Below are 15711 nucleotides of genomic sequence, written 5' to 3'. Positions count from 1 at the left end.
TACCTTTGGGTTCATATATGTTGACCTATATCTATTTGTTTTAAACTGGTAGTCAGTTAAACTTAAGCACATTCTAAAAGATCTACATCTTTTACTCCCATCCCCCATGTTTTGTTTTTGAAGTCATATTTTAGGTTTTCATGTTTATCCCTTAACTCTTTATTGTAGCTAAAGTTGATTTTACAATTTTTGTCTTTATTTTTATTTTTATTTATTTATTTATTTATTTATTTATTTAGGCCGTACCAGGTCTTAGTTGTAGCACATGGGATCTTCGTTGTGACACGTTTGTTGCGGCATGCAGACTCCTTAGTTGCGGCATGCGAACTCTTAGTCGCGGCATGTATGTGGGATCTAGTTCCCCGACCAGGGATCGAACCTGGGCCCCCTGCATTGGAAGTGTGGAGTTTTACCCACTGGACCACCAGGGAAGTCCCTACAATTTTTGTCTTTTAATATTTGTACTAGCTTATTTAAGTGGTTGATCCACAGCCTTTAGTATATGTTTGCTTTTACTAGTGGGATTTTTCCTTTCCTATAGATTCTTCTTTTTGTAACCTTTTGTTTTCCACTTAGCAAAGACCCTTTAACATATCACTTATTACTGATGAACTGTTTTAGTTTTTGCTTGTCTGAGAAGTTTTTTTTATTTCTCCTTCAATTCTGAATGATAACCTCGCTGGGTAGAATAACCTAGGTTGTAGATTTTTCCCTTTTTGCACTTTCAATATATCTGCCACTCCCTTCTGGCCTACAAACTTTCCACAGAAAAACCAGCTGATAGCCTTATGGGGGTTCCCTTCTATGTGATTCTTTTTCTCTTGTTGCCTTTAGAATTCTTTCTTTAACTTTTGCTGTTTTAATTATGATGTGTCTTACTGTGGGTCTCTGTGGGTTCATCTTGTTTGGGACTCTCTGTGCTTCCTCTACCTGGTTACCTGTTTCTTTCTTCAGGTTCAAGTTTTCTGCCATAATTTCATCAAATACATTTTTGACCCCTTTCTTTCTTTTCCTTCTGGGACCCCTATGACATGAATGTTAGTATGCTGATGTCCAGAGGTCCCTTAAACTGTCCTCATTTTTAAATTTGCTTTTCTTTTTGCTGTTAGCGCTAGAGCCAGATGTGAGCTTGGAGCTTCTCCTGTGCTCAGTGGTCATCATCCATATGTGGGTGGGTAGGGTTGGATTCCCAGATGCTGGACAAGAAGCCCTGAAGGTCAGTCTGAGCTGGTTCCATTCCCTCTAAGTTTGTACTATACTCCCTCCTGGCAATGACACCTTTGCCCCAGAGGGGAATATCGCTGGAGCAAGAGGGCCTGGAGAGGTTACCCAGTGTCGAGTGCCATTCGAGCTGGAACGTTCCTGACACAGCAATCAGAGCTCCAGATGGCTTGTAATCCACCACTCTCTGTCAGTGCCAGTAATGTCTGCTCTCGCCCTGTTCAGATGCAGTGCTGGGTCTGACTGGTTCCATCCCCAGGTGCGTACTTTCTTTGGCAGTGTCAGCTATTGCCCTGGAGGGAGCTGAGCCAGACAGAGTAAGAGGGGCAGGAGCAGGCACCTGCTGCAGGCAGGAGCATGTGCTGTGACCTTTGTCGCAGGAAACCCGCCGGAGCCCTGGGCAGTTTCAGTCTGCTTCCTCTGCCTTGTTTCGAGGAGTTAGCAAGTTTGCACATGCATTCTTCGGGAGTAGAGTCTTGGTTTCTTCTGTTAAGTCCCATTGCTTTCCAACCAACTAAGGGGACTTGTCTTCCTGGTTTTGGATTCTAGGACTGAGGTGTCCAAAATGTGGTACAAATCACTTACTCACCAGGGAGGATCTTTGAGCCCTTGATATTACCCTCCTCTTCTGTGTCCCCTGTTAGGAGTACAGGTTCCCCCAATTGTTGCTTCTCCTCCCTCCTGCCCGACTCCCTGTGGATCTTTCTTTACAGCCTTGGTTATAGAGTAGCCTTTCTGCCAGTCTCCAGTTTGTTTTCAGTGAGAGATGCTCCACATGTAGATGTATTTTTTTGATATGTTCATTGTGGGAGATGAGTTTGGTGTCCTCCTACTCTGCCAGCTTGATATCTTCCTCCTACATCACATTTTCTTTATTCATCTGTTGTTAGATACTTAGGTTGCTTCTATATCTCAGATATTGTGAATAATGCTTCTCTGAACATTGGGGTGCACATATCTTTTTCTAGTAGTGTTTTTGTTTTCATTGGATGAATACCCTGAAGTGGAATTGGTAAATCGTATGGTGGTTCTGTTTGTAATTTTTTGAGGAACTTTCATCCTGTTTTCCATAGTGGTTGTACCAATTTACATTCTCATCAACAGTGCAGAAAGGATTCCCTTTTCTCTGCATCCTCGCCAACACTTGTTATTTATCATCTTTTTTGGTAATAGCCATTCTGACAGGTGTGAGATGTTATCTCATTGTGGTTTCGATTTGCATTTCCCTAATGATTAGTTTTGTTGAGCATCTTTTCCTGTGTCTGTTGGCCGTCTGTATGTCTTCTTTGGAAAAATGTCTATTCAGATCCTCTGCCCATTTTTTAATCAGGTTGTTTTTATGATATTGAGTTGCATGAGTTCTTTATATATTTTGGATATTGTGGATTCTCAGTTTCTTGGAAGGAAGTGTAGCCTTGGATCGTTCCAACTATTTGACATTTGAGCTTCCTTTCTGAAGTTCTTGACAGTTTTTTGGGAAAAAATGACTTCTAGCCCTCATTGATAATTTTGTAAACTTTTTATACTTCCTTTAATACCTTTCCACTCCCTATGAAAGCTATTATGAATTTTCACCACTTTCCTCAAGGTTATCTGATTATTTCCCCTACCCAGCATACAACCTCCTTATTACCTTAATGAAAGCATTGACAACTTCCCATCCAAACAGGGTCCTGATACAGGACCTTTACACTTACTATTCACCTTCCAGAACACTTTTTTCCCAAGTAGCCTCATGCCTTATGTCTCTATGGAATGTCATTTTATCAGAGTGGCTTTTCTGGACTCTCCTATCTTAAAGTGGCAGCACCCTGTTCTGTTACCCTGCTTAAGTGCTCTTCAGAACATCTAGGACCATCAACATACTATATGTCATTTAATTATTAGTTTATTACCCTTCTTTCCACAGCTAGAAGGCAAGATCCATGAGAACAGTAAGGTTATATTGTTCACTGCTCTCTCCCTAGATCCTAGAATAATATCTGGCATATATTTAATTCAGTAAATACTTGTTTAACAAATGAATCTACCTAACCTAGAATAAGTCTTTCGTCTGCTGACATTGCTTAGGGCCAAGCCATTTTTATTCATTTATCCATCTCAGTCCATCCCTCCCTCCCTTTCTCCTTTCCTTCCTTCCTTCCTTCATAGAGCAAATATTTATTGAGTGCATACTATATGCTATGCACTACGTTTTTACGGAACTTGCTTCATCAATTATAACTTCCTTATTTAACCCTTGTTGTCATATAAAAATGCTAAAATTTCTTTCAGCTTACTCAGTTAACAGAACAAACCTCTTATTTGCAAATCCAGTGGAAACCTTTTAATCCTTGATGTTCATTGATTCTTTTTTGAAATTCTTTCTTAACTTCTGGATAACCACTTTCCTTGATTTGTTTTCTGTGGATAGTGGCTACTTCTTTTGAATATCATTCATGGGCTCCTTTCCTCTACACTTTCTTTAAAGATAGGTGTTCTTCATATTTATAGCTTTACTAGGTATTCTCATCTATACCTATACTTAACCTGTCACCTTTTCTCTGACGGTTTACAAATCTAAGAGATTGTCACATACCTGACTTCTTTGTTCCTTTTTTATATCCTTAGGTAGCTGTTTGACCTAGATTGTCCATCAGTTGGCACTGATAACATGATATAATCCTGTGCTACAGAGTAACAGTTATTTTCAATACCAAAATTGCTCTATTCCTAATTTCACAGCTAGTCGCTGGTCATACCTGTCAGCTTTAGCATGTTTTTAAAGTGGTTCACCTGAGCCCCAGAGAATGAAACCATACTTGAGGTGCCAAGTTATGGATAAACATGATCTCCACAACTCAGGTTTTCTTCCATATAATTCCCTTCTGTATGAGGTTTTCATGAAATACAATTCATTGGTTCAGACTCTTTCATTTATCACACTTTTTTTTAAAGTCTTTATTGAATTTGTTACAGTATTGCTTCTGTCTTATGGGTTTTTTTTTTTTTTTTGGCCCTGAGGCGTGTGGGAGATCTTAGCTACCCGACCAGGGATCAAACCCGCACCCCCTGCATTGGAAGGTGAAGTCTTAGCCAGTGGACCACCAGGGAAGTCCCCAAACTCTTCAATTTAGTATTTGGAATAGTTTCTTGAACTGAAAGAGTCCTTGGGTCATCCGTGAACTTCCTATCTTCCAAAAAAATTCTTTAAATAATAATACCAAATAATGAAAGAAGTGAAATTAATCAGGACTTTACTTTTTACCTTTTTTTTTTAAACTTTTTTCCTTTTTCTTTGCTCTTTATTCTTATGTCTTTTCTTTTGTCACTAAGTTGGTTCTTTTACTGTAATGAAATAGTCCACTCAATTCTTGTGAAGGGAAAGGCATGAAATGGCTTAGCACTTCATGTGGAAAAAGCAGAGGAATTAGGAATTAGCATTTCTCCTCTAATACTAAGGGATAGTTAGAGCTAGGATATTTACCTAAGTCTCCCTGGTGCAAAATACAGGCTCATGCTGTAGAGGCAGTGTCATAGTGTTCTAATGCACTCAGTAAACCAGTTTATCAACTTAAGTAAATTGATATACTCTGTCAGTAATATAAAATGAATACACAAATGTGTATCTTTTATTCCTAACAAATACTCATTTATTAGGAAGGTTAACATGGCAAAGCTTTTATGCATTAGTCAGTCTTGACTTTCATCTAATGGCAGTAAACAATTCTTTTGCAGAAGTCTTGGGAAGGTAATAGATTTAACTCAAATTGACTAAAATGTCTACATGTACTATGTGTTATGTTAAGGGAAATGATAAATGAATTTATTATCTAGGATGTTTGTGTTGTAAATGTTTATAAGTATTTTTATTATTTTTGTAAATATAATGTATATAGTTGAAAATGTTTTGGAAAGGGAATCATGTTTCTTATGTTGTTAAAGTTTTGAGAACACGGTGTTTGTAAAATACATATTCAATTAAAAAAGCTTAATAAGGGATAATTGGCTATTCAGTTATTTAAGAAAAAGCTAAAGTAGAAAACAATCAGGAAGCAAAAAACAGCATTTAAAAATAAGGATATTTAAAATACCCTATATTTATTTTTTAAGTTATAATCCATATATCATATCACTGAGTCATGAGACCCAAGAAATATTTTATGATAATGTTTCCTTAATTATGTAGGTGTCTATGTAATAATTTAAGTGAGGTAAGAAGTGCCATTAGTTAGTGGTAAGTCACTTTAGAAAATGTTTAATTGTAACATATCTTGACAAGCTGTAGCAACTGAGGGTATGTCTTGTTAGCTGACCATATGACCTTAAATAAATTCTGCATTGCTATAACTTCGACACCTCTTTTAAAACTGTAAAGTAATTACTGATATATTAATTGCTTGAAAGACAGCACTAGTCTTTGAGGTTACTTTTAGTTTTAAAAGCAATAATTGTTCTGGTTTTGCATTGTTTATATCTGCAATCATAAGTTTTAAGGAATCTTAAAAAACAGTATTATATTTCTTTATACAGTAATGAAAATTTGATGATTAAGTTATGATTAAACCACTAATAACTTTCAGACGTGAATACTAGTTAGCACTGAATGCTTTTTTAAAAAAATAAGTTTATTTATTTTATTTATTTATTTTTGGCTGCATTGGGTCTTCGTTGCTGCACGCGGGCTTTCTCTAGTTGCCCCAAGCAGGGGCTACTCTTCCTTGCGTTGTGCAGTCTTCTCATCATGGAGGCTTCTCTTGTTGCGGAGCACAGGCTGTAGGTGCACGGGCTTCAGTAGTTGTGGCTTGCGGGTTGTAGAGCACAGGCTCAGTAGTTGTGGCGCACGGGCTTAGTTGCTCCGCGGCATGTTGGATCTTTCTGGACCAGGGCTCGAACCCGTGTCCCCTGCATTGGAAGGCGGATTCTTAACCACTGCGCCACCAGGGAACCCCCCCGCCCCCTTTTTTAAAATACATGCTGAGTTTATAAACATTTATATATGTACAGAGGCCTATGGAAGGATTAAAAAAGTGAATCAAGCACTGAATGCTTGGGTTTCTAGATATGAAGAAAATATTTCACAAATTTGAAATGAATTATCTATTTTATCATGAGTTAATAATCATGATATTTTTCAATATAAATTTTATATATTTATATAAATTTTATGTATTTTTAATTTATATTATTTTATACATGCAATACATTTTACATTTCCTAATACAAAGCAGTATTTTCTTCCAAAGTAGAAATTTGGTTACAGAGCAAATAAAACTATATGTTGCTCATTTTCATTTTCTTCTCTTCCAGGCATTTCAGCAGTTCTCCTCTTCCAGGAGAATTGATTATGCTTTATATCTTCTTTAATGCCTTCATTCCTTGAACATTCCCACTGCTTAAATTAATATCATGTAGAATTAAAGAAACCCTTTATCTCAACTGTCTGTAAATCAGTTTAGTGCTAAGTGGTTTGGGGAAACAGTGTCAGCACTTTTGGCTCATTTATGTTCGTAGAATACACTGCATCTGTTTCCAAATTGTTAACCCTCACAATTAGCAGTAAAATATTCCTGATTACACTATTTCATATTTGAAATAAAAACCTGCCTGAGACATACTGGATTGTGGGACATAGGGAAAAGAGTTAAGGAGAAGAGGAAAGACACCGTTTTGTTTGTTTCGAAAGACACGTAATGACTAAGGTTATGAAAGAAAGAAAACTGAGGGGGAGTATCTCTAATATTGAACAGTTTTCTTTCTTCATTTTCTGTTTTGATCTTTGTAAGGTGATTTACCTTGGTGCAAAGTATATATACTTTTTCCTATAATAAAGCACAGCATCTTTAGAAAGGGAAAGACCAATTCTCTTTGCAGAATATTGATCCCTGCCCACCAGTATTGAAGACAGTAAATTAGTCTCACACTGAATTTTATTTATTCATTTTGTCTCAAAGCTTTGCCATATTCACTTTCTTTTACATTAATTCATCTGAAGTTCATTAGTGTTTGGTTATCATTTTTTGAGAATTAATTTATTGGTATTCTTTTCTCTGTTGATAGTGTAGAGGTTTCACAAATTCACACAGAAATGGCATTTTCAATCTTCCTGCTTCGTTTTTATTTTTTTCTTGTTCTTTAGACAATTTGACTATTTCTGAATTCTGCCAGCAATAAATAATTTTTCTAAAATGAAAGACTCATTTTATAGCCTTAACACTTTCTAATTAAAGTTAAAATACTAGTCTTGAAGGTCTCAGAATAGTACATGATCCTGGTCCGTCATGGATATCTGAGCATATTTTACGGAGTCCTCAGAACAGTATATTGCCAGTGTTGTAAATAGATGAGGTGCTTTTTATTTTGGGGTGTGTGTGTGTGTGTGTGTGTGTAAAAGGAATAGGTGTGCAGGTAATGATGTGTTACGTTTTGATCATTTTTTCACAGTGATTAATTGTGGGAATGTTTGTCATTACATGTTAAGCTCTTCTAGATAGAGTGTACTTTTTAAAATAGATGATCTGCTTGTTAAATAAATGGATGTAAAATATTACCTTAAAAGGTTCTGTTTAAGACTTAGAATATGGTATACCCAATTTCAGCTAATGGTCTGATTCCAAAGAAGAAGCAGAGACACATATCTGAGATAGTACCAATGTCATTTGGAATTCTTTTTTTCTATTTCATGAATTTAAATGTGGTGCGTTTTACCCAACATAATCACCATTTAACATTTCTTGGATAACATAAAATTTGAAGGACTATGTATATAGCTTGCTACAGATTTTAAAATATGTAACCTGAAATCATTCCAAAGTATTTTAAGACAAATTTGGCAAAGCCTTTATTTTGTAAATAGCATGGAACTTTGTGTAGGTTTTAAAATAATTTCAGAATTAGTTACAGATGATTTAAAGTTTGTCATTCTTTCCTGGGGGCAAAATATTTTAAGTCTTAAGACAGGCAGAGTACCATGGTGCTGACCACATATTATTATGCAGTTTCCATTGTTTCCAGTCAAGTTGTTGTGGACTGCTATGTAGCTAGATTTAGTTTATTATTGAGGTCTCAATTTCAAAGTTTCCAATTTTAATTTTATTAACTACTTGATCAAGACATTTTGAATGTTCAAACATATGAGAATCTATCTTGTAGCATCCCCTGAGTATCACCATTCACAATTCAAATGCTTATTTATATTCCTTTAGTATATATGTTTATAGCATGATCTACTTAGTTATTCACTTGGTATTTTTTTTCTTACTAAAATATAATATGAACCTAATAGTACGATGTGATCTGGTTCCAGCTCTGTGTGAGCACGTCCAGCACTACAGGGGGAAAAGAAAAAGACTTGAAGGAAAAATAATAACAATGTTAATAGTGCATATTCCTGGGAGTAGCAAGATGGAAGGTGAATTATGACTGGTTTTGATATTTTTCTTTATATATTATATCTTCTAAGTTATTTTCAGTGAGACACTAGTACCTCTCTAATTAGAAGATAAATATTTTCAATTTGTTTTAAAATAATCTAGATACTTAAAAAGAAGTCTGTATTATACTATCTATACTATCAAGTGCTAGTAGAATTGCAAAGTCAAAAATACAAGTCATAGGAACATATTTTCCATCAAATTGGCATCCCAGTAATGAATATTTATGAATGTTTTAATACTGAGTACACTTTTAAATGCTGTTTCACAAAGTATTTTATCTATAGCCACAATAAAAAAAAAAGATAGTTTTGTCTCATAAATTTATATTAACAATTTTTTTCTCTGGTAAATTAATAAAAGAAAAAATACTAAAACAATGAAAGAAATTTTGCTTTTAATTCTGAAATGTATGAGTACTTTTATTTTTAAATAAAATATACTTGATTTAAAAATAACATATATAAGAATCACCAACTGAAGATATGTACGTGCGTCCTGGGTCTTAACTATCAGAGATTTCTGATTAAGTAGGTCTGAAGCAGAAACCAGGAATCTGTATTTTATATCAGCACCCATATGACTCTGATGCAGATGGTCCGACAGACCATAGTAAATTGTTTATTCTTTTTTTATTCTGCAGTCAGATCTGTGGTCACCTTTAGTTCATTTTCCTAATTTTCCTAATTTAACACATTCTCTGTGGTCTCCAAGGTATAATGCATACATCCCAGCAGTTGCACTGTACAACCCACTAGTACAAGGGTGAGGGAGGAAAAAGTTAGAACTTGTATTTATATTTTTATCTCATTTCCTTAATTTCTACTTGTATGTTTTATAATGTACATAATTATTGATATAGTAGTATGTTATAATAAATACAAATATAAACATTTTTAAAAGGTAACCCTTATATAACATGTAAACTGTTTAACATGTTGGTCTCTGGGATACAGCATACGCTATTTATGATGCCATATTAACTGTTTTATATTTCAAATATTAACAGTAGATACCTTACTATCAAGTGACAATTAACTATATTTTTGTTTGTGTGCCTCCCTACCCCCTTTTGTCCCCATTATCAGGTGATGCCTTTCCTTGGACAATCAGCTTGCATCATTTCAGCATATACACCCTTTTTGGAAAACAAGTGACACTTTGCCTAGTGGAACCTATGGGTTGTACCTCTACTCTAGCTGTTACATCTCAAAAACTACTTGCTACAGGACCTGATACGAGGCATTCATTTGTTGTCTGTCTGCATGTTGACCTAGAGTCACTTGAGATAAAATGCTCGAACCCCCAGGTTGGTACATTTGGTTTATGAAAGGAAATTTAAAATAATGTGATTTAAGAACAATTGTTACTCATTTTGTTGAAGGGTTTCTCTTCTATTAAGTGTCTTAAATTATTTTTAACAGGGCCATCAAGATCAGAATGGTTAGATTAAGTATTGCTTTGAAGTTCTCTCAAGTTTTGTAATTCAAACTCTTCTGAAAATGTAATGGTGGCAGCATAAATGCATCTTTTGGCTGATGGAATGAAATCAGTTGCAGATGTAAAGTTTTTTGAATGGTGAAGAACTACTTTACTCTCAGACTGGAAGAGTCTATTGAAGTGATCAAATGTAATTTCCAATCAGATTCTCACTCAAAACTTCTTTTGCTCAACGTGTAGTATTTAAAAAAAAAAAAAGCACTGTTTACTCTTTAAAAAAGGCATTTTGTTAATCCTTTAACATTCCAGTTGGTATAGGCCAAACATGTTATATTCTACAGTTTTATAATTTAGTATGAATTCAGATCTCCTGGGTTTGTACAAATTATTAGTTACATATAATTTAATACTTGTTTCTTTGACCTCAGGCAGACTCTTGTATATTTTCTATGCAGATTATCAATGTTGAATAGTATTTGAAATTATATTTTTAAAACAATACTATTTAGAGTTTTATTGGATCTGTTAGGTCAATGTCGATAAATCTTTGTTTATTCCAGCATTAGTGGTGACAAGCTAGTTTTTAAAGTGTGTTTTTTTAAGTGGGTTCAAATATTATTCCATATGTTATAGAGCCTCCTTACTGAAACCATCCTCCTTCTTTCCCCTCTTCTCTCTGCCTTGCTCCACCTACTGTATACTCTACAGTTTCGTTTAACTTTCATATGTATTTGTGCATTTTGAAAAGATCGGACCTGCTAATTTAATCTTGGTGATGGCCTTATTAAAAAAATACATACAGTTAGAATTATGATGAGGCAGTTATACTAAACTAATAGCTTATCCACCATTATAAAAGTAATTTCTTTTATAATCAGTAGTAAATTCTTTTGAACAATAGTAAATATTCCAGATTAATGGCCATTTGCCATTCTATTATGACCCATAGTAGTATAGTAGAGAATAATTATGAAATGACTTACCTCCTCTTAGATTATTCTTTGAATGCTACTGCTGATGGTTGTTGAAATGCATTTCCTAGAGGAAGGAAAACTGCTATTGGTTGAATTGTGTCTCCGACAAAAGATATGTTGAATTCCTAACTTGTAGTATCTCATCATGTGACCTTATCTGTTAATAGGATCATTACAGAGGTAATCAAGTTAAAATGAATTCATTAGGGTGAGCCCTCATCCAGTGTGACTGATATCCTTATAAAAAGGGAAATTTGGAAGTAGACAGTCACAGAGGGAAGTTGATGTGAAGATACGCAGGGAGAGTGCCATGTGAATGGAGGCAGAGATTGGACTGATCCAGCTTCAAGCCAAAGAACACAAGGATTGCTGGCTACTACCAGAAGAAGAACCAGAGGCAACGAAGGATTCTCCTGAGTCCCAGAGCATGGCCCTGCTATTACCTTGAGTAGGGACTCTCTAATCTCCAGAACCATGAAACTATAAGTTTCTGTTGTTTTAAGCCACCCAGTTTATGGCACTTTTATATGGCAGCTCTAGCAAACAGATTATAGAGAAACAGATTCACCTTCTTTAGCTCCTTTATCACAGAAGCTGTTAAAAGGGAAAAAAATAGATTTAGTTCTATCATAGCAGCAGAAGCCCATCTCAGCCCATCAGTCCCACTGATTATTGCTATATACTCTGGGGGAAAAGAAAGCAAAAACTAACAACATAAATGAATGTTTCCAATTTGCTTTTTAAATAATTGAATTGCAAAAAAGACTTTAAAACAGCTATTATAATTTTTTTTTATGAGGTGTAAAGGAAAGCAACACTGAATGAAAAATGTAAGAATTCTCAATGGAGAAGTAAAGTATAAAAACAATCAAATGGAATTTGAGAATTGGAAATACAATACCTGAAAGAAAAAACCATACCGTATGGGCTTAGAAGTGGCCTTCATGTGACAGAAGAGTCGTTGAACTTGAACATTGTGCATAGAAATTATTGAATTTGGAAAACAGAAAAGATATTAAAAATAGGATCGAATCTTCAGTGGTTGTGGGACAGAATGTTCGAATATATGTGTAATTGGAATTCCAGAAGATAAGGAGAAAAAGCTGGGGCCAGAAAAATATTAACAAATAATTGTACAAAATTCCCAAATTTGCAGAGATAGGCTTTTACATATTCATGAAGTTTACCTAGTCCCAAGCATGTTTATCTTGGATACATTGTGATTAAAATACTAAAAACCAAAGATAAATTTTTTTTAAATCTTGAAAGCAGCTGCAAGAAGATACATTATATATGGCTTAATTTGCATGAGTGCCTATTTCTCATTAAAAACCATAGAGAACATGGGACTTCCCTGGTGATCCAGCGGTTAAGTCTCTGCGCTCCCAATGCAGGGGGCCCAGGTTCAATCCCTGGTCAGGTAACTAGATCCTGCATGCTGCAACTAAAGATCCCGCATGTGAGAACGAAGATCCCGCACGTGGCAACGAAGATTCCGCTTGCTGCAACTAAGGCCCAGTGCAGCCAAATAAATAAATATTAAAAAAACAAACAAAAAACCCCACAGAGGACAGAAGACATTAGAACAATATCTTTAAAATGCTAACAGAAAAACACTGTCAAGCCAGTGTGCATGTCTCACAGAAATTAAAGTGAAATAAAGACTCTGTAGATGAAGGAAAACTAGGAAAATTGTCACCAGCACCTCTACTTTACAAGAAATACTGAAGGAAGTTCTACAGGTTAAAAGGGAGTGGAACCAAATGAAAACCTGCATCTTCAGAAATAAAGGAAAACCAACAGAAATGATAAATAGCTTGATAAATCTTTTTCTTTTAACTATTTAAAAAAAATATGGGACTTCTCTGGTGGTGCAGTGGTTAAGAATCCATCTGGCAATGCAGGGGACACGGGGTTCGAGCCCTGGTCCCGGAAGATCCCACATGCCGCGGAGCAACTAAGCCCATGTGCCACAACTACTGAGCCTGAGCTCTAGGGCCCGCGAGCCACAACTACTGAAGCCCGCGCGCCTAGAGCCCGTGCTCTGCAACAAGAGAAGCCACTGCAATGAGAAGCCTGCGCACCACAACGAAGACCCAACACAGCCAAAAATTAATTAATTAATTAAAAAAAAAAAAAGAATCTGGGAAGCAAAAGTTTCCATTAAAGACTAACCATATAATTAAAAAAAATATATGTATGACTGTGGAAAGTAAAATGCGGAACACTGTCTGCTAGAGCTTTCAATCAATGTATGTGGATTTAATATACAAGACAACTTGGGACTTCCCTGGTGGCTCAGTGGTTAAGAACCTGCCTGCCAATGCAGGGGACACAGGTTCGAGCCCTGGTCCAGGAAGATCCCACATGCTGTGGAGCAACTAAGCCCGTGTGCCGCAACTGCTGAGCCTGTGCTCTGTAGCCTGCAAGCCACAACTACTGAGCCCACGTGCCACAGCTGTTAAAGCCCATGCACCTAGAGCCGGTGCTCCACAACAAGAGAAGCCACCGCAATAAAAAGCCCACTCACCACAAGGAAGAGTAGCTCACCGCAACTAGAGAAAGCCCGCAAGCAGCAACGAAGACCCAACACAGCCAAAAAAAAAAAAAAAGACAACTTCATCATCAAAGTTAGTGGGGGGTGGGCTAAGGGGACCTAGTGGTTGTCAGATTCCTAAATATCTCATGAAGTGGTACAGTATAAATTTAAAAGTAGACTGTGAAAGTTTTTCTACATATATTAAAATTTCCTAGAATAACTACTAAAAAAAAAAGCAAATATACAAAGAGATATAACCAAAATGCCAATAGATGAATTAAAATGAAATACTAAGAAGTGTTCAAATAATCTAAAGAAGTGAAGAAGTGGTGACAGAGTTACATAAAACAGAGGATGGAAACAGAAAACAAAAAATAAAATTGTAGGGCTGATCCTGCCTTAGCAAGAATTGCATTAAATGTTATGATCCTAACTGGGAGTGTTTAGACCAGGATTCAGCAAACTAAGGCCTGCAGATAAATTTGGCCACACCCTTTTTTTCACATACTGTGTAAGGTTGCCATCATGCTACAACCACAGAATTAAGTAACAGCAAGGGAGAACACTATGTAGCTCACAAAGTCTAGAATATTTACTATCTGACCATTTACAGAAAGTTTGCTGACCCCTGGTCCAACTGCTCCTATTAGGGTAGGAATAAAGGAAGACTCTACATACATTGCCTAAAAGAGAAACACTTAAAATATAAAGAAACAATATAAATAAATGCATAGGAAAAAATACACCATACAAACAGCATAAGAAGGATGGACTTATTTATTTTAATATCAAATAAAATAGACAAAAAGAAAAAGAGTATTACCAGAGATAAAGAAGGACATGAAAGAAAAATGGACAGAATTAAAGGAAAAAATAGGTAACTCTATTCAATCATATTAGGAAATTTTTATACGATCTCTCTCAGTGGTTGTAAAACAACTAGATGAAAAATAAATAATTGGAGATATAGAAGATATGAAAAATACTGTGAACTCACCATGACCTAGTTGACATTTATAGAACACTATATTCAACAACCATGGAATGCACATTTTTTTCAGGTGTACATGGTCTCATTATATTAAGAGAATTAAAATCAGTAAAGTATATTATCTAACCACAGTCAAATTATATTAGAAATCAATAATAAATTAACTAGGAAAACTGTAAATATCTGGACATTAAATAATAACTCGTATCTGAGAAACCAGATATCACACTTAATTGTAAAATATTGAACTGTTTCCCACTAAGATCAAGAAAAAGCCCAGAATGCCTCCTTCTATCACCTGTTCTTTGTCATACTGGCCATCTTAGCCGTTGCAATTAACCAAGCAAAAGAAATAAAAGACACAAAGATAAGAAAAGAAGTAAAACTCTCCCTATTTTCATATGATCAAATATTTTATAGAAGATCCTGGAGGAATTAAGAAACTATTACTAGAACTAATAAACTTATTATGGTTGTAGGAGACAAGATAAATATATAAAAACCAATTGTATTTTTCTGTACTAGCAGCTAACAATTGGAAAATGGAATGAATCAGTTCCATTTATATTGGTGCCAACAAACATACACAAATGCATCTAACAAAAGATGTCCAAGACCTCTACCCTGAAAACCACAAAACATTGCTGAGAGAACTTGAACATCTAACTGGAGCGAGATACCTGTTCATAGATTAGAAGATTCGATATTGTTAAGATGGCAGCTGTCCCCAAATTGATCTAGATATTGGGCATAATCAAGTTTAAAAACATTTTCTCCTTGAAAGACACATTAAGATAGCAGAAAGCCAGACACTTGGAAAAAGTATTAGCAACACATTTATCAAACTGTTACCGAATATTTATGGAATCCTTTCTACTTGGTAACATGAAGACAAAGAACAATAAATAAAATAACATGAATACAAATAACGGGGAAAAGATTAGAACCACACAAGATGTGTGACTGGTCAGTAAACACATGAAAAGATACTCAACATCATTATTTATCAGGAAAAAACAAAATAAAACATGAAGACATACCACCACATACCTATTAGATTGGCTGTAATTTAAAAGATGGAGTATTATGAACCAACTAGAACTCTGTATACTACTGATGGGAATGTAAAAATTA

The 15711-nt window shown here is 35.4% G+C and overlaps 1 protein-coding gene across 2 annotated transcripts in view; it reads left to right on the top strand.

The window, feature by feature from the left end:
• Nucleotides 1-15711, top strand: part of VPS13B (vacuolar protein sorting 13 homolog B) — a 775748-nt gene that overhangs the window by 377842 nt on the left and 382195 nt on the right. For both annotated transcript variants that reach the window (XM_036830846.1, XM_036830848.1), the window contains exon 24: nt 9722-9942. In XM_036830846.1, the coding sequence (XP_036686741.1) occupies nt 9722-9942 (221 nt within the window). The remainder of the gene's footprint in view (nt 1-9721; nt 9943-15711) is intronic.

This window comes from Balaenoptera musculus, chromosome 17 (assembly GCF_009873245.2).
Source record: "Balaenoptera musculus isolate JJ_BM4_2016_0621 chromosome 17, mBalMus1.pri.v3, whole genome shotgun sequence".
Lineage (NCBI taxonomy): Eukaryota > Metazoa > Chordata > Mammalia > Artiodactyla > Balaenopteridae > Balaenoptera > Balaenoptera musculus.
This window is presented reverse-complemented; position numbering and strand designations above follow the sequence as displayed.